This window comes from Arctopsyche grandis, chromosome 1, assembly GCF_051622035.1.
Source record: "Arctopsyche grandis isolate Sample6627 chromosome 1, ASM5162203v2, whole genome shotgun sequence".
Taxonomy (NCBI): Eukaryota; Metazoa; Arthropoda; class Insecta; order Trichoptera; family Hydropsychidae; genus Arctopsyche; species Arctopsyche grandis.
The window spans coordinates 24,982,137-25,003,458 of NC_135355.1; the positions used below are offsets into that span (position 1 = coordinate 24,982,137).

At 36.2% G+C, this 21,322-nt stretch overlaps 1 protein-coding gene across 2 annotated transcripts in view; it reads right to left on the reverse strand.

Moving 5' to 3' along the window:
* Window positions 1-21,322, reverse strand: part of LOC143913492 (glutaredoxin domain-containing cysteine-rich protein CG31559) — a 71,700-nt gene that overhangs the window by 39,256 nt on the left and 11,122 nt on the right. For both annotated transcript variants that reach the window (XM_077433445.1, XM_077433368.1), the window contains exon 2: window positions 6,282-8,134. In XM_077433445.1, coding sequence (XP_077289571.1) covers window positions 6,282-7,892 — 1,611 coding nt within the window. In that variant the 5' untranslated portion in view covers window positions 7,893-8,134. The remainder of the gene's footprint in view (window positions 1-6,281; window positions 8,135-21,322) is intronic.

The following is a 21,322-nucleotide window of genomic DNA, read 5'->3' on the forward strand; positions in this document are numbered from 1 at the left end:
TTATAATAATCGACAGTGCAACTTTGGCAGAATTGGCCGTGCAACTTGATCGACAATGAAATCAAATGGTGCTTGCACAACAACTGTGGCGCGTAATCAACGAGGAATTGAAACGAAGACAACGAATTCTTAATTAAATCGTAATGATGATTTGGAAAATGTTCGACGGCAGCCTCGGTAAGTCGATAACACCGCGTAACGCAGAGTTTCCCCAGCTTCGTATACCGCGGAGAGTAGGTCGAATTCGACCGGCTGACACGATTTTACAACTGGTGTATATCAGTTGAATCTACATTTGTTTCAGGTGTATTTTATACCTTGTTGCGGTGCGTGTTACGTCTTTCGGAACGGCTACAAATGATAATATGCTCCGATTCCAAGGAAAATTGGAAAATTGTCGTGTATACGCGGAGACTTCAACGAACGGTTAGGCGCCAATAAGCGACATTTCTGACATATCATATATATAACGACGGTAATCTGTGTGTGTGTGGGTGTGTGTGTGGGTGTGTGGGTGTGTGTGTGGGTGTGTGTGTGTCCTAACTCTCGCCGAACATAATGAACGAATCGATAAAAATCGATTAATTCATTTTTCGACGAGACGACTTTGTCGCGACTCGAACCGATCACCCCAAATAGCCTGAATATGGGTCTAATGAGGTAATGGTCTCGGACATCGTGCCAAATCCAATTTTTCATTTCGCCTTTTTTTTTAAACATTAATTGAAATATTCCTTCTCGCCATATAAAAATACGTAATTTTAATAATTTCATTTAGCGAGGTTTTGAACCATTTTTTTTTCTTTTCATATAAAACAATTAAATATATATTTTTAATTGAAATTATTGAAATTAATTTATATTTTAGCGATATTTGAAAAATAAAATTAATTCCAGGACGCCGACTCGAACCTACCCCCCTCGCGCCCAGATCAATATACGTTGACCACTGCACCATGATACGGGTATAAAGACTGCTCTAAATAACGTTAATATTCAATAATCGTACAGAACGTATGGACAACCAATCAAAACGGAGTCATATCTTCGGTAGTTGTCTGGAGAAGTCGGAAGTAGTCGGGAGAGGTCGGGAGTGGTCGGGTGTCATGGATCGAGTGAATCGATTTCGATTTGCAGTATCGCTCGGGGCGATAGCTAATAATAATAGAAAAAAATAGGAAGTCTTTAAATAAATAATTGAAAACTCTCTATGGGAGTCTGCGTATTTTTAAGAATTGAAAATTATTAAAAATAAAGAATTGAAAACTATCTATGAGAGTCTACGAAAATAACGGTTCCGGTTCCAGATTTTTTTTTTTAGTTTTATACGAGTATATAATAATTTTATACCCATGCGATGATGTTTCATCGGGCTATTCACTAGTAATGTATAAATCTAGATAATACATTTTTTATAAAAAAAAAACACAACATAATTCCCAGATCATATTGTATATTGAAACTTCCAATAGTAATAAATTCCCCTGTAGAAATGATTTTTCAGTAATAAGGGATTGAATGGACATACAACATATGTACATACCTCAATCTCTGGTCTGGGTCTAAGTACGCTGACAAACAAAAGAAATATCAATGACAAATAATATACATATACATTATGTAAGTAAGGAATGATTTAAAATAATGATAAAAATAATATGAATTTTTTGTAGGATGAAAATGATATATGAAAATTGCTGTATAGATATAAATAAATAGGTACCTATACAGATTTAATTAGGATAAAATCACACATAATATAAAAAATATGCAAACACAGTTTTACATATTCAAAAAACGCTGGCATGCCTAGTTTGTACCGTTGCGATCCTTTTCAAAACTCACGTCCTAGAGTGTTTCGGTGATATTTTATTCTTATATTGACACAGTTTTGGTAGTGATCGATGAAGACGATTCCTTAATTTGAAAAAATCTAGGAGAAACTTGTCGAAATAATAAGATCGTATGAATTAACAATGACACGAAGACACGCCTATTATAACTAGAGTCTATTTAGGCGTGCTATGACGTACTTTCTAGTGAATTATTGCCTTTATTGAACCCATCAAAAAAAAAAAAATATTTCAATTCCGTAGAAGAAATTATATAATCACAAAATTAAACTGACAGAAGCCTTAACTTCAAACTTAACAATTCTGAAAAAAAGATTTTATACGTTCATTTCGATAAAGTTCATATTCGACAAATTATAATGCGTGTATTCAAATTGACCACTTTCGTCTTCTAACGCATTCACACGATACCCATATTCATACATAATACGTTTTTATTTGGTTTCAGCATATCGAACTGGGTCGGAAGTGATGCAGAAGTCCGCCACAGGAAGTGTGGTAGTACTATGACCATATACATCATCTGCCATCACTTCTTGACCGTCACACATAACTGACCCCCTTGCACAGATTTACAGTATGCCGACACACGAAGAACTTGCTTCCAGACAAGGTTTATGCACGACTAAAACCTTCAGGCTTTGTCAATTTATTTAACACCAAAGGGTTATATAAAGTAATATCATGTTTTAAAACGTACAAATCAGACTGAAACGAAAATAACAATAATTATAAAGAAATTCAAAATTGGCCTTCCGCGAGCGTCTCTCTTAAATACGAAAGAGTCTTAGCGAGCTTTTCACGAAATTCGTTTTTATGTTCTGCTCGATATATTACACGTATTTATGTACGTACATATATGTCGAAAAAAAAACTTTAACGTTCTAAACATACATATAGCGTAGATCATTAGCAAGCTGCACGTGATTTTGCCTCACCTGAAACATAATTCCAGTGTAATTTTTGTTCCGTTTGTAGGACGCGATCTACAATCCTAGACTCGGACGTGTTCTAACGCAGTCAAACCAGTATGCAACTTTTCTTGATTGTTTTAGATTAAAATGCATCACGTCGATCTTTAAGCTTACTTTTAATTGAAACATTAAACTATACAAAAAATTAAAAGTATTTTTGTTTATTGAAAGAAACGTCACTTCATTATAATTTGTTGGTTTAACTGTCAAACAACTTCAATAAATGAAAACTACTTGGAAAAATGTTTGAATAATTTTTGTTTTATTACTCAAGTGTCTTAACCCATTACGCTAAAAGCATATAAAATATTTATACACACATAAAAAATATTGGCGCTAAATTCGGTCGATGTATGAATGTACATATGCTAAGTGATTTGATAAACAAACGTATATTACTTAAATGGCTGGCATCAGTCAAATAATTCTCGCAAACATATTTAAAATTCAAAATGCATATTTTAGCGAGTATTGACGTGCATTTTAAGCAGATTCATAAAAAAAATAATGAAACTATTTCTTTCAACGGATATGTCCACAACTACTTGAAATGCTATATAGCAATTTCATTTCCTTCCGAATTTTCTATAATTAAAAATGTACTTTAGAACGGTCTAATGCCAAGAAAAATGCAGTTAACATTTTAATGATCCTTGATGGGAAAGAAGATATTTTTTACTGCGGTAAAAGTGTTTGATGTTAAAAAAAACTTTCACTAGTGTATCTTTTTTTTAACTATCCACTTAACCTCAAATTTCATCGATATATGTACATACATATGTACGCTTGTTTTGAATGCGATTTTTTTATTATTGAATATTCAATACAGATAAACATAAAAATGTATGTACATTTATTTATTCATATACATTTATACCAGGAAAGCCGAATAGGGAAACCCAATGCGCTTCATCACTCAAATCAACCAGGAAGGTCAACTGTCCCGACATTACATCGACATAAGTCTCCCGAAATATTCCATCGATGTCAATCAAACTGGACTCTATAACCCTTCTTGCAAAAATGTTATTATTGATGCGAATTAGCAATTGCGAAATACCAGAGATTTTTTCGATTGTTGAATAAACCTTTCACAATCACTTATTTTTAATATGATACGATTAAATTATTTAAAAATGAAAAACTTTCAAATTAATCTTTATCCGAAAAAACTAATTACATTGTTTAATCGTTTTATCTGTTCATCAAAAAAAAAAACAATATTGATTGATAGTAAAAATATCTTCGATACAAATTAGGACTGTAACATAGAAAAAAATCAAATTAGCAACAAATAATTAATTGCTAGTTATAAAAGACATCCTTGAAAGAAATTTTTTAGTGCACGCGCTCTTAAAAATCAATTCAAGAATTAAAGAGTGGGCATTACAAAGCCGTCGACCTTGTACTAGATATTTGCATCTCTCGTTTTATAATAACGTATAAGCGGAGTCTGTTAAATTGCGATGTGATATTTCACCTCTTAAAGGCCACTAGTCCTATCAAATTGCTATTTATTTCTGGATAATACGCACCAGTTGACAAGAGAGTGTTAATATCCAACAATTGTTTTATTTTATACAATCGGTATGCATGTACATATACATACATATTTGTATGTGTATTCCATGACGGGATAAAATATATTTAAAACACTGGATATCAGTTACCAAAAATTCGAAGAATAAATTTGTGTTCGATGTACCGAAGTGATAAATATTTTTGAATTAAAAGTACCGTACCAAATTAAGGAGTAATTTTACGTTCACGCTTAATTATTATCGGATTAGTTTTTGCAAATAGATGAAAATTTCTCTTAAAGTAAAACTTTAAAATGATAATATAGAAAGTGAATACTGGAAAATTTAAAAACAAATTTTTTCGTATAATAAATAATAAATACAACACACATACATACATTTGTTTGTATGTTAATAGTTATTGAAGCTTTATGGCTTTGTTCAGAGGATTTTTGCATTTTAAGCGACCCATAATTATTTTCACAAATTATATGATCCACTATGAATAAATTTGCGATGCATAAATTATTTAAATTAGTTTCAAATTTTTTTGCAAATTCACGAAAAAAGGGGCACAGATATTCAAATGTGTACCTACTAAAATTTCACAAAAGAAACCGAAACTACATACATATGTACGTATTAAAATAGCATCGTTTAACACCTTAAAATATGAAGTTTGTTATAGTCTTTGTTAAAAAATGAATGGATATGCTTTTTGATTAATGATTATGTAACCTGCGAAATACAAAAAAAAACACAACTGATTTAATTTTTTAAAAAAACGCAACTCATTTTTAAGCTTTACCATTATCTATGACTCCTATAACAATTTGTTGCATATGCGATGCGTAGGATTGATATGAGGCAACTATTTATGTCGGAATTAATTTTGGCCGGATTTAAAAATTAAAAAGGGGTACATGTACAGTCAAAAAAGAAAATAGGTATTTAAATGAGCAATATATTGTTTCATGTTCTAAATGACTATCGCACTGTGAACTAATTCGAGTGTAACGATTAAGTAGACTGTTACACTGAGAATACACACGTAATGTATGATATAATAACGCACGTTTTTATGTGTTTTAATTAAAAGGCATCCAAAATATGCGAATTATCTGATTTGTTTTATGAAATTTCGACATACATAATAAACTTAGATAATCAGTCTGAAAGATTATTCGATTTCGAAAAATCTTATTAGTGTAACGCATCGGAGGAATTCCATTGCGTGTTTACCTTCCGAAAAGTAAAAGGAGGAATCGTTTCAAAGATGTCCAAAATTCAGACAGCAAAAATTCAACTAATTGGTCTTTTAGGCAATGAAAATAATAATAGTTGTAATAATGTGATTGCATCGTACAATGCACTTGCTTAACACTGCTTATATTATCAATGCAATTAAATGATGATTATGCGAGTGTAATAATTGACTTTTATACACACTGACGTGTGCACATTCCAATTAATGTCCAGATTATACGTACATATGTACTTACATACATAGATGGTAAGATTCGTCTCGTTGCGTAACGTGATCAGTGATGATCATGCGCAAAAAAAGTGTAATGAGGGAGAAAACCACATTTTCTGTACAGACACTTTCATTCGCATAATCGAATTCAGACTTTTACCGATGGATAATGAGAGAGGAGCATGTTTTTTTGTTTTATTCGACGCATCATCTATGCAGCTCTTTGAAATCGCAGGAGTGAACGGAAGCCGAGCGCAAAACGACGATCAGTATGAACACGTACATTTTGCGAGAGAGAGAGAAAGAGAAAGAGATTAATGAACGCTGCAAGATCATTACTACGAATCTGAAGAATTAACGGTAACTGCAAAACGCGAGCTCATGCTAAATTATACTCGGAAAATAAAGAGCATAATGCCGACCGTCCCATAACGGGTAAACAGACAAAATATCTCACCTTAGCCGTGGTGTTCTGCATTTGGAGGAAGGTCGCAATTCCGGCTCGGACCCTGTTCTTGACACCTCTAATGGTACCTTTGGCACTTCTGATCGTCGATGGGGTGTCTTCGTTTCTGTAATCTTTGAATCCTGCAAAATACTCTCCATTGTCGTCTTCGAAAAAGTCACTATCACTAGAACCGTTGTTTACTACACCGCTACCGAGAGATACGACACTATTCCTCTTGTTGCTCTTGACATTGTCTTTTATATCATTCTCGAAAACGTTTTCATTCAAATGGAAATTGTAATATTTATCGGTGTCGTATGAGAAATTACACGTGTACAATTTATCCTGTTTTAATTTTTCCTGGTATATTTTACGATCTTCATAAGTGCTCTCGTTTACGATAGTACTCTTGTGATGAGCTGGAGTGGCATCTACTATGATGGGCACTGTAGATATTTCTTTCCTTTTGTTATCACTGCTTGCTTGAGATACGAGTTTGAACGAGGTTAATTTATCATCAGATTTTACTTCGTTGACCACACTAACTTCTACCTTCTTCTCCAAGTCAGCCCACGAAGTTTTCATCTCTTCTTCGTTGGGAAAGGATGTCAATTTTGCGGACCTGTCGCGTATATCCTGCAGTAGTCCTTGCGGCAATCCACTCGATTTGCCGCTGTCGAGTAGGGTTGGCATTTTGGGCGCTTTCGGTATGGAATCTTTGAGTTGGATTTGCGGCTTGAAAGCTGCTACGACAGCGTCTTCGTGGATACTGGTCGAACTTAGATCGCTGCTGTTCAAGGAGTCGCACGATATATTGCTCTCGCTGTCTTCAGAATCCACCTCCGCACCACTGCTGGCAACGCTCGAAGCTCTGTCGTGGGTGGTGCCACCAATAACAGTGACACTGATTCGCTTATGGGTCGATCCGTTGATTTTGGACGATTTTTTCTTGGGCAAAGGTGGTGGTGTTCCATCTAAATCGCTGCACGTTCCAGAGTCGAGGGTGTCGCTAGGCGAGCACTGGCCGCTCGACATGAGAGTGTTGCAGAAGAAGTAAGGGCTGCCCATTTCGTTGGATTTGAGAATTGTTTCGGACTTCTGTACCATTTTTTGTTCCGATTTGACACTTATCGTTACGCCGTTTTGCTTGTTAGAAACGTCACTGTTTTCACATATGTTCACGATGAACTTGCCGATGGTGTTGATCGGTTCGCTCTGGTTCAACGACACTTTTGTATTCAGCTTCTGCCTGGGACCCTCCACTGTATTGACATTGTCTGGGTTGATTCTGATCGTGACAACGTGGCCGTTTCGCGGCGCTGGTAATACTGTTGTTGTCAATGGCACGGTTTCTGCCGCTTCTGCTGCTGCAATACCCCCAGATGGTGCCGCTACGAATACCGTTGAAGATGAGTGAGATGAGCACCCTATGTTAGTTTCTTCTGTCTTAGAACCAGTTACCGCTACTGAGGCATTAGTAGTCCAGCCGGTGCCAGGGTTGGTACTGTCGACCAGCGAGTACTCCAGCGCCGATTCCATCTCGCCAGTTGGAGGGGACGAGATGCTTCGTTGGTTTACTTTCAGCGGAAGTGGCGGTGGGGCAATCTTCTGTGCTATCATAGTAATCCGCCGAATAGGCTAATTGCAGTTTGGGTGTCCTCCGCGTATCGGAAATTATGGTGCATCACTAGTTATATTTACTTATTGTATTGTTCACTTTTTCTCATTCGCGAAAATATATTTTCACTTCAATAGAAGTGCGTGAGAGTTTTCTTTTGTTTGTCTAGCTTTGGATCCCATGACAATCGAAAACGTTGCGAGATTTGTCACGTGCCACAATCAGTTCGCACGATGCTCATAATCTGAAATGAAACAAACGAACTCGAATTACTATTTATTGACCTTTTTGTTTTCAACCTTGTCCTTGAAGATTTTCACTCAAATTAGGTACAGATCATAAGCTATTCAATTATTCCTCATTATTTTATAATAAAAATCTTTCATTTTAACCCATTTATTTATTTATTTAATTTAAAGTTTGGACCATTTTAGCATTACAGGAATTCCTAATGCGCCACAATGGTCAAAAATATAAAAGAAACAAAATAATAACTAAAGAAATTAGACATAACAAAAACAAAACATATACATACATATATTATATAATACATTTAATATCACCGAGCCGATTTATCGGCCCCACTGACATATTCAAAGAATTCCAGGGGCCGATTTATCAACCCCTGTTTTCGAACACATTTTGACGAAATTGGCGAAAATTTAAAGCTATGAATATCTCGAGATGACCAGATATGGGTTTCCAAGTATTTTATTGTACATATGTACATACATATGTATGTCTGAAAAAGCATTTCGCTGCAACTTGTTGTGTCGCGCCATAAAACAAGGCAGTCGCTTGTAGGATAAATAAAGAAAGTTTATTTTTAGAATTTTTTGACCTTTTTATTTGTACTTAGTATTTCAAATAATTTTCAGAATACTTCAACGGTCGTTCAAAATTTAAATTAATAATTACTATTTTGATAGATAAATTTTTGTATTTATTCATATTTGTTTCATTTATTTGCTTTATAACCTTTATATAAATATCATTTATTACACTTTAAATCATGGAGATGATATTACAAAAAAAATCAATAACTGAGATAAATAATAAAATAAAAACTACCGTTTTTTTACGAAATGCCCTGGGATTATTCGCATGTACTTCGCAAAATAACTTTGGATTTAAAGGGTTACATAAAAATTTACTATAGATCAACTGGTTTTTAAAAACTAAAGTCTTTCAAAATCAATATGCATATTTAAAGAACGAATAAATATACATTTAGTAAAAAGTTTCACGTTTATTGTACATATTTCTATAAAATAAAGTCGTTTATACATATATAGGTATGTACATATCATATTTATTAGGCTTCAACTACATATATAATACAATGGATATAAAGAGGAAAGTTTCAAGTATTATAAATCCACTTACTGAATCTACATATGTACATATGTATGTATGTATGATAAGTTTTGCATATGTAATGAACGTTTGAACAAAATACATAGGTTCTTGTAGCTTAACAATATTTCGTAATAAATGCATTGAAAAATAAAAATTAACTGTACATTTAACTAATCTATCGGAGAGAATATATTATATGTATTTGTACATACACACATACATATAAATTTGAATCCAAGAGGAGTTCGCAAATAATCGATGTTTACATATTTGCTCATAGCTCATACGTTCATAGTTGAGTAATTGAATATGTTATGGAAGCAATAACTGTTAAATTTAATCATAAAATCATATTTTAGATATTGTGCTATCATAGTAATGTATCTCAATGTAAAATATTTTCATCAAATTTTGTATATTTTTTGTATATTTTGTATATTTGTATATTGCTATAAATATTAAATAAAATTATGGTTTCACACGAATTTGCTTTATTTTACTTCATCTTTCAAGTGAAACAAGTATATGTAACTATTGGCTTTGTAAATAAAGTACAAATACAGCTGAGTGGACTTTACTGAGTGAATAACTTAGTAAAGTCCGCTATTGCTCCAATTGAGTAATGTTGAAAATTTGATAGTAGATACGGTCTATTTCAGCAATAGCGTTTTATTTTACAAAAAAAAAGGTTCACCTTCGCTGCCTGCATCGAGATATGCACTTATCTTTTTAACTGCTTAAACATTATACATATTACAATATCCGTGTTCGTGGAGCCGAATTGAAAGTAAAATAATAATGTGGACTAAATTTTCAGGAAGTACAAGTACAAGTTAACATACAATATAATGAGGCGAAACGTTATCAAAACTTGTACGGAAATGCAAAATAAGCTTGAAACGCCGATTTTTGCACAAATTATTATATGAACAAACTCGAACTCGTTGCTCATTACTTTCTACAATTTTGAGATCGCTATCTTTTAAGAGCGACTATTCGTTGATGAACGAAAATAACTCATTTCATATATGTATTTGTCGCAAAAATAAAACAACAAAAGAAGAGGTTTTAATGGTGATTGCAAATGTTCACAAAGCGCTCATTCAATATACACGGAATCATACCGTATTCCAGCATCAAGTAAATCAGGTTGGAGAAAGTGGGTTGTCAATATTGGAATACATTTTTTTTATATAGTGATATTTTATGATATAAAAACGGAAGAGTGTTTGTATTATTATGTTACATCTCGACTTTCAGCTGGTACTTAAGCAGACGTATGGACAGAAAATAATTAAATCGACAATATATTAGTTCTTTTTTGCCTTTATCAACAGTGCTGATTGACGTTTTGATTATTGAACTAGCGTTGAATGAAAATTGATGATCATTCGTTGTAATGTATTTCGGTGATTGCCGTAAATTAGACACACTAGTGGCGTTCACAGTGGCAACAGATAAAAAGTCATACATACTGTGAGCATTGAAAGCCACGTGATTTATATTTATATAATTTAAATTTAAACGATAATTTAAAAAAAAAATATTTTATTCCTAATCAATACTTATCAATTTTTTTGTATTAAAAATTGGTTTTCCTTCTGTTGATATTGATTGGTGTTTTTTTTTTATTATCTATTGTAGACAACAAACATCGTTTGATAAAATGAGAATTTAATAAAATTTTTGACAAGAAAAGTATTCCCTGATACTAAAATTTAATTTATTAAAAACAAATATCGAAAACGAAGAGGGCATTAAAAATAAGTTAAATAATTTTTTTGGACATTTTTATAATTCATTAGTGTTCAACGGGTGGTTTCGGAAAGGAATGATACACGTATTAAAGTTATGTTATATATAAATATAGTGTAAAGTAATTTGCAGGCACGCGCGCGCACGCAATATAAATATTAATCGTAATATAAAGTGCGTGCATTACACCTTCACCATTCCAGCCCGTTCGAAATGACGAATGAATATGTGTGTGTGTCACCCGGCCTGACGTCGCACATGCCTGTCGTCGCTCGGCCTGACGTCACATGACGCTCCACCCCCCCTCCCCCCTTCCTCGCGTCTCCCCGATCTTTTGACTCTGATTGGCCGTGTGTCCACGGTCTAGCACAAAAATACATACACATAACCATAAACACATCCGCACACATCGTGTCCGTTTTTATATACATCTAATCTATAATTTGGAAAGAGACTTTGTATGTATGTAAATATCCTTGGTCGTCGTCGTCGTCGTCGTCTTCGTCCGTAGATCGGTGACGTCATCGAACACGTGATTCGATTTTTTTTTTTTCGATCCATGGGCGCCGATTTGTTTTTTTCGATTCAATGGATTCACCCCCGCGGGGGCGCAAAGCGAGTAGTTTCATGGGGCCCCGCCAGGGGCGCCACAAGGGGCGCAGCCCCGTGGGGCTCAAAAGGGGGCGCCACAAGGGGCGCAGCCCCGTGGGGCCCCGAAGGGGGCCCGGGGGGCCCAGCCTCATGGGGCGCAGCCCCATGGGGCTCAAAAGGGGGTGCCACAAGGGGCGCAGCCCCGTGAAGCCCCGAAGGGGGCGCGGGGGGCCCAGCCTCATGGGGCGCAGCCCCATGGGGCTCAAAAGGGGGCGCCACAAGGGGCGCAGCCCCGTGGGGCCCCAGCCTCATGGGGCGCAGCCCCATGGGGCTCAAAAGGGGGTGCCACAAGGGGCGCAGCCCCGTGAAGCCCCGAAGGGGGCGCGGGGGGCCCAGCCTCATGGGGCGCAGCCCCATGGGGCTCAAAAGGGGGCGCCACAAGGGGCGCAGCCCCGTGGGGCCCCGAAGGGGGCCCGGGGGGCCCAGCCTCATGGGGCGCAGCCCCATGGGGCTCAAAAGGGGGCGCCACAAGGGGCGCAGCCCCGTGGGGCCCAGCCTCATGGGGCGCAGCCCCATGGGGCTCAAAAGGGGGTGCCACAAGGGGCGCAGCCCCGTGAAGCCCCGAAGGGGGCGCGGGGGGCCCAGCCTCATGGGGCGCAGCCCCATGGGGCTCAAAAGGGGGCGCCACAAGGGGCGCAGCCCCGTGGGGCCCCGAAGGGGGCCCGGGGGGCCCAGCCTCATGGGGCGCAGCCCCATGAGGCTCAAAAGGGGGCGCCACAAGGGGCGCAGCCCCGTGGGGCCCCGAAGGGGGCCCGGGGGGCCCAGCCTCATGGGGCGCAGCCCCATGGGGCTCAAAAGGGGGCGCCACAAGGGGCGCAGCCCCGTGGGGCCCCGAAGGGGGCCCGGGGGGCCCAGCCTCATGGGGCGCAGCCCCATGGGGCTCAAAAGGGGGCGCCACAAGGGGCGCAGCCCCGTGGGGCCCCGAAGGGGGCCCGGGGGGCCCAGCCTCATGGGGCGCAGCCCCATGGGGCTCAAAAGGGGGCGCCACAAGGGGCGCAGCCCCGTGGGGCCCCGAAGGGGGCCCGGGGGGCCCAGCCTCATGGGGCGCAAGCCCTAATAGGCATTAACTAAGGGGGGCGAAGCCCTAGACGGCAATTAATCATGGGGGCGCGGAGGGGCGAAGCCCTAAAAGGCAACTGATCATGGGGGCGAAGCCTTAGACGGCATTTAATCATGGGGGCGCGGAGGGGCGAAGCCCTAAAAGGCATTAACTAAGGGGGGCGAAGCCCTAAACGGCAATTAATCTTGGGGGCGCGGGGGGCGAAGCCCTAAAAGGCAACTGATCATGGGGGCGAAGCCTTAGACGGCATTTAATCATGGGGGCGCGGAGGGGCGAAGCCCTAAAAGGCATTAACTAAGGGGGGCGAAGCCCTAAACGGCAATTAATCTTGGGGGCGCGGGGGGCGAAGCCCTAAAAGGCAACTGATCATGGGGGCGAAGCCTTAGACGGCATTTAATCATGGGGGCGCGGAGGGGCGAAGCCCTAAAAGGCATTAACTAAGGGGGGCGAAGCCCTAAACGGCAATTATTCTTGGGGGCGTGGGGGGCGAAGCCCTAAAAGGCAACTGATCATGGGAGCGAAGCCTTAGACGGCATTTAATCATGGGGGCGCGGAGGGGCGAAGCCCTAAAAGGCATTAACTAAGGGGGGCGAAGCCCTAAACGGCAATTAATCTTGGGGGCGCGGGGGGCGAAGCCCTAAAAGGCATTAACTAAGGGGGGCGAAGCCCTAGACGGCATTTAATCATGGGGGTGCGGAGGGGCGAAGCCCTAAAAGGCATTAACTAAGGGGGGCGAAGCCCTAAACGGCAATTGCTCATGGGGCGTGGAGGGGCGAAGCCCTAGAAGGCAAAGGCTCAGGGGGGTGCCGAGGGCGAAGCCCTAGAAGGCAAAAAAAAAAAATGATTTTTTTAAATTTTTTTTTTGATTTTTTTTTTATTTTTTTTTTTGATTTTTTTTTTTATTTTTTTTTAATTTTATTTTTTTTTTTTTTTTTAAATTTTTAAATTTTTTTTTTTTTTTTAATTAAATTAGCTTAGTCATGTTTAAGCGGTTTATATTATAAACACTGAGCGAAGCCGGGTAATACAGCTAGTATATAATATTCGATGGTCTAATTACACTGAGCAACAAAAAAAAAATACTGGAACGATAACTAATCAATCTGTACTAAGTTTGATCCACTGAATTCGAATATGACAATAATTATTGTTGACTTACTCTATATATGTATGTATTAATGTATTATATAATATTTTTTGATTTTTAAATGCTTTTTATTATTACGAAATTATGTTTATATATCTATTTTAATAGCTACTGATCTACTGATCATTTTCTATTTTAAAATTTTAATTTAATTTTGTTATCATAGTATTATATTATTCTAATGTTAATGTACAGCATAATAGGAAAAAGAGCTCAAAAACCAATTTTATATATGTAATATAAAATATATTTTTTTGACTGAAAATTCGCTAAAAAATTCAATAGGAAATACATCTGAATATTTATTACATCACTCACTTTTGGCACAGCAATACTAGATTTTGAATGAAAGACTGCAAAAGACAAAAATCTGCACATTTCTTTAAACGCTCATATCTATCAAATGAGAGTAAGCCAACAAACACCATTATCATATTCGATTTTAGTGGGTCAAACTAAGTAAAGATTGATAAGTCTCTGTAAAGATTGATAAGTCTCTGTCTCCGGTAAACGTAATTTTTTGTTACTGTGTTATTATTTTTACATATAAAGGTTCTTAAATTATTATACATATTGATCTTATAAGTTTTCATGGAACAATTTCAGTACGAGTTGTTAAAAATCGAAAGTTCTTTTGAACGCTTTGACCCAAATCTTGACAATCTTCTCTACTGAACAGTTTTTACTGTAGTGAAATTCGTCATTGTTGTTACCTATTTCTTTATTTTTTAATAAGTGCGATTATTAACTCGGTTACCGGGATCGTGAACGGCCCAAATCGTGTCCAAAGTGGCACTCGTCAAGTGAGACAAACCGAATCGCAGGTGGAAAACTGCGTCACGACTTTTGGAGAACGCTTTGTACATTACATGATTGAGTAGACTTATTCTGCACGGAGGTACTTAGTCTACTAATTAATCGCGATCGGAGGCGATTGGAGTGAAAAGTTTGAGAACGTTTGGCAGTCTATGCCTAGTCACGCGCCCGTTAACGAGATTCGTTATCCGGAAATGATTCTTAACGACGGCGTTTAGTAGCGTGTGTATGTATGTACATATATTCCACTGGCAATCGAATGGAAAGTGGACAAAATTATCATGTCTGTCAAATATTACGTATTATTATTTTTCTCTTGAAAATTTTTCAGCTAATTATATTGTACATAATTGCACATACACATACATATATACATACACGTTAAGTATACATATATTATGATACTGTTACGTATACTAAAAAGAGCCACCGAGTAATTGCGATCGGATTAGGCCGGGTAGCGTCCTGAGAGACCGTGTGACCGGTGTAAGTGGTTTTAAGGATTAGCGACAAGCTAAGTGCATGTAGGCTAAACAATGGCGACCGAGTTGGCTGGTATTGGTCCTTTCGCAGGATTGACCTGTACCGTGTCGTGGGAATGTCGTGGGAAGACATATCCGTACGTGACCATAACAATAGGTAAACAAATTAGACGTCGAAGATGTCCTGAGAGATCTATCCCTTATAAGGCGATACTTAGGCGATATCAGGTCATTCTGGACTGAGCACTGCCATTGCGTGTATCTCCTTAATCATCAATAAATGCTGTGAAACGACTGTTGGCCTTTTACTTGGATCCTCCACCCGCCCCTACGCAACAATACAAATTAAATTTAAATCGACATATTTACTATGATTTCGAGGTCGACAAATTAAAGAGATCAAGATCAAATATATTTATGTACAGTAAAATTGTACTCACAAATAACAAAATTCACTTAATTATGCTTTAGGCGAAATTAAATTAAATTTGAATATATCATATTTGTATCACGCATTTTGTAACACAATTATTCGTTTATAAATATATGTATGTAGGTATTCAATGTATAATGCAAAAAATATAATTTTCCAAATATTCATATATATATACATACATATGTACAGCAAAATATTCACGAATAATAAAAAAAGTATGAAATCAATAAATTTAACATTTACAATTTTCAACGGCAATTGACATTTTATGCGTTGGATACGAACAAATGCAAATTTTCCAAAGACAATCATGTAAAAATCGCGATTTCACCAGGATATGCGTAAGATTCACATTTTTCCTCAGTTGGATCGTAAGTGGGCAAACGGTAAAAACAATTATTGATTCAAATGACGTCTTATCTTATTATGCTAGGGCGTATTTAATCGCCTACGAACGCGATTAGCCGTGTCATAAATTTGCGGTAAAACTCGGTAAAAGTTCTTGGGCTAGGTACTATTCGTTTACACATGTAGCAGTACATAGAGTTCACGGTCAGAGAGCTTGCGGTTTACACGTATGGCCTGCAATAGCCATGGCCATTTTATATTATTATTATACAACCGACCACACTTCACTCATTGCGTTTTAATGACCAACTACCTTAAACTGTAACTTTTATTGTTCGGACATACGCGATTAAAAACCATTTTAACGGTACGACGCCACAATCCATGTCCAGGGAAAATAAATTCCGTTACTGCGATACATCGAATTTAAGGCGATAAAATCGGCTTTGAAAAGCCTGTGAGATGAAAAAGATAATTAAAAAAATGGTTAAATTTAAAGAAAAAAATTCGGGTGTGACCAACCCATGACTTTATCTGTGTATATGAGGATTATAAGAAAGTCACAAAACAAAATTCTATATTGAACCGCACAGACACATTCACAAATACGACAGCATTTTCGATACAAATTGTGGGCAAATGTATGGAAACTTGCACAAGACAAAAGTTCTACTTCCGGCTGTCGGATTTTGTTCAATTTTTTTTAAAACTTAAAATCACTATCAGTATTATACCCATTAAATAGCAAGTAAATAAAAATAATTTACAGGGTCAATAATTTACAGGTCATAACCTTATCAGCTCTAAGTTAGTACATAAAGAGTATAAATATAAATTGTCAGCTTGATACGTACGGGGTGTGGACAGAATCCAGGCGACAACATTTTTGACCTTTTTAAGAGGAAAAAATCCCACTTCCGGTTTATTAAATTTAGTGATTATTTTTATTTTCATCTCATTAAGACAAGAATTATTCTTGAATTTTTTCGTGACGAGTGGAAAATAGTGGAAGAAAAATCGAAGAAGAGTAAAATGCCACTTCCGGTTGACGGATACTTCCCAAATTTTAAAAATAACTTGGTATTAAGCTTAAACTTCTAGATATGAAATTTCAGTTGAATAAACCAAACGGTTTATGAGAAAAACATAAAAAAATCTCGAGTAAAAGTACTACTTCCGGTTCAGATAAAAATATTTAAAAAATTTAAGGTTATATAGATTATTACTTCTATCACATGTAAAACAAGATTCAGTCAGCGGTTTGGGAGATAATTGAATTCAAAAACTTAAAAAAAAAGAGGAAACCTATAAGGGGACTTAAAAATTTGAAAAAAATTAACGTCGTGTCGATAAGAATTTCAGTAACCGATACTAAATTTCAGTTCGATAGGACTAACGGTGTTCAAAAAATCATGTGTACATACATATGTACGTCCATATATATCTCATTTATTTATTTTTTATTTTCATCAAATTCTTTATATCGCCACCCAAAACTTAATACTCAAATATATAGTTAATTTTGGACTAGTAAAGATCTCCACATAGGTAGACTTTGAATTTAAACATTTATTTAAAAATTAGATTTACATATATATATATATATATATATTTATACTGTCCGTTTATATTGAGTTGATAGACAATTCGTTAATGATTTATGGCCATTCGATGTCGCGATATTTATTATATCGCATTGATCATTTCCGCAATTAATTTGTTCGACGATATATAAATTTTGTTAATATGTTACAGTGCGATTTCTGTCTCTGATTTGAAAACCAATACGATCAATCCATCAGATAATTGCGCAACTTTTGTCATTCGCCAATTCAATTATGATCGATGTCGGTACTGCTTTAATTTCCAATTTTAATTTAACGGAAGATTCACGGCAAATTTATCACCGCCTTCACACTCGCGTTAGTTTCAATTTGGTCAAGTGGGCCAAATGAATAATTTGTCTATGCGCTCGTAAATTACATTAAAAAAGATCCGACATAGACTCGGAGATGATTCGATAAAACGGTTAAAACTTATCAAAAATCACAGTCGTACAAGTGTATATTAAAATTATAGAAAATAAAAATGCAGTCGACCGCTCAAATGCAACGGTTATATGATTCAAAAGAACGCATCTGGGATTATATTGCACCCAATGTATTAATGAATATTCTATTTAAGTGCTATTTTGGATTGCAAAAGATATTTAGATTAATTTTTCACGCTCGGAAAAAAAGTATTATAATATATATGTAGATAGTCTCAGAATAATAGGTGTGATTCAAAACAAAGATTAAAATTGAAAGTGTTACTATAATTGTTCTGGTTTTTATTTAAAAGCCTTCGTTATTGTCTATTAATTTGGCTTAAAAAACTAATACATAAATACAAAACTACATCATACAAATGAAAATTATTCACGAGCAGGTTATATTTAATCGTTTAGACATTTTTGGATCTTATTGACATTTTATTATTTTAATAGGTGATACCAGATACATCTGCTATTTCGATATACTCATGACAATTTCTAATCGATAAAAATGATTGATCGATTACTTTGATTTTATTCTAAACACAATAATACATATCTAGAGCAGATAAGAAAGTTTGACGTTCGTTTTTAATTGTAATAATTTTATCGTTCGGTCTTTGCTCATAATATTTTAGCTAATAAATATCTGAAAATCTGAACAAATACATTTTTTTTTTTGTTTTTGAGTACGATTTTTCATTTGATCAAACATACGAGCGTTAAATTACTGCTAAGTAAATTTACACGTAGACTGACATATTTTTTTGTGTTCGAGCGTGGATTGTAATTTTTGAAAGGGAGTATGGCAGAAAGGTCATTTGAATACATTGAGTGCAATATCAGTTCTCTTTAAGACACACACACAAAACAGAATCGAACTTAAATTAAGCCGAAGCCAATGTTGGAAATCGAAAATTTTAAATTTTAAACTATCCCACGACCTATCTCTTCACGGGCGATTAACTACAAAATCGAGCTACGTTTATTCATGTTAAGTAAATAATTGAATTTGGAACGCAGCCGAGGGGCATTACAATGATCGTTTTGTACCCATAATTGTTTTGTTTCGGAATTATGACTGACCGATCAAGCGCAACGACCCGTAAATACTTTCGCTAGGCGGAATTAATGCTTTTTTCGACAACCTCTACTAGAGATAAACATACTTTTACTGGAAAATTGCTGAAGAAAATGCGTCAAGCCCGGACAAAAACCATCTATGAGAAATCTGTCGCGGTTTGCGTTCGGAAAAGTGGCGTAAGTTGAGGCAGGTCGAACGATTTGTGTCTGCGTTTAAAATTGTTAAATTGTTAAATAGGAAAGTTGACGTGATGGACGATTCGATATATAAACTTAGCAGGTGTATTTTATATTATTATTTATTTGTTCTGTTACAACTGAGTACACACTGTTTACGCGAGTTACGCGACTTTCAAATATAACGTACGAATGTATCGCGTATTAGCAACTTTCTGTAAACGCTTTATGTTCAATATCAATTATGGTATACATAATACATATATAAATATAGTACAATATAATATTCAACGATGAAATATGAATTTGAAATCTCATACTAATACGCACTTGCACATCATACATTATACTGCCTTTAAAAAAAAACATGATCAGTGATTGATTCTGTCAAACTGCGATGATTGCCTCCGGCATCATTTTATTCTATTTATGTTACATCACTTCTGATCGCTATTAAGGATTTGAATGAAGAAGTGAGAGTCCTGAAGTCTCAGAGTGGGGCGAATGACATTTCTCTCATCAACGGTGCGATAGCTGAGATGTTCGAACATTTGAACAAGATCAAACCTGAGTCTCAAATCACGTTTTGAACGCTTCTAACTTGGTTGACGAGACTTCAAATGGCAAATTGTTCAAAAAACCGGCACTTTTACGCACGTCGCAAGTAAACAGACTAATTATAAAAGCAAAAAGAACAATAATTCAAAACTATCTCCTGTACCGAGTGTGTCGAAGAATGTCACATCGAACATATCAACATAATAGACGAATATATAAACAATCAGGGAGCGTCAACGCTCAAAGCCAGTGTCGACGCTCCACTAGCAGAAGACGATGATGATTTTATTATAGTTAAGACAAAGAAAAGCATTAGATGAAGTGCTATGTAATTTAAGAGGCACTTGTTACGATTCTTTTATAGAAGCTGTAATTCCAGAATCAGGAATTTATATTTCCAGATTCAAATCATTCAAACTCTCGAAGTCGAGTTTTCGCATGATCACCAATACATATGTATAATCGATTTTTATTATTACGTACACATGTACACACATATATATGTAGGTACATACATTAGGCCAGAGCAAAAATTGGATTTTCATCGATGGACTTAAGGGAAATCTTTTGTCAAAGGAATGTTAAATAAAAAATTTCATCGATTTTAAACAAGACACTTTGGCCCCTTATATTTCGATTCGATTTCATTTTTTTTGGTTCAGATTAAATATATATGCTCGAGGAAACTTTCAATAACTTTTGTTTTAAAAATAATCACGGGAAAATGAAAAAAATTACGATTTTCTGAAAAAAACGAACGCTTCCCCCATACAAACACCAATTAAGAGCGCGGTGCGCTTTGTATGATGAATTTTGAGCGAAACGGCGACTTTAAATTCTCGTTAATCATTCAAAACTTTTCATACTTGACCCGAATACACTTCAATAGGTGAATATTAAACGTAGAAATATAGAAAAATAGATACTTTGTGAAAAAACTTTTTTTAGAAAATTTTGTTGAGATAAATCGATTGAATGAGCGCACAGGACATTGCTTTTTTATTTAAAGTTTCTTTGATAAGACAAATGTTTTCTACTAGGTCTATCGATGAAAATCCAAAATTCACAGTTTTCGCTCCAGCCTAATGTACATACATATATAAATTGTAAATAGATAAAGTCGAGAATACGCATATAAGCATCGTATTAAATTATTAAAGCGGCTAAGTTACGAGTGGCTATATGTATGTAGGCTCGCGAAAATGTAACAAAATAATCGTCAGCTTAAAGATTACATATAATCAGTGATGTAGTCGGGCCAGGTCGGTCCAGGTGGCCGCCCTCGTACTTTTTTTGGAGCCAGGTCGCCGCCCTGGGACTATGATATAAAAATGTTTTTTAAGTACACTTAAAAAATATTTTTCCTTATATTTCATATAAAATTTTGTATACCAAATATTGTAAGCAGACTCTCGTTTTATCATTTGGTGACTACAACCGTATCCTCACTCAAATGCCCATTTGAGTGCAAACATTTTTTAAAAACAGCCCAACAACAATCCATTAAAAAATTATAGACACATGC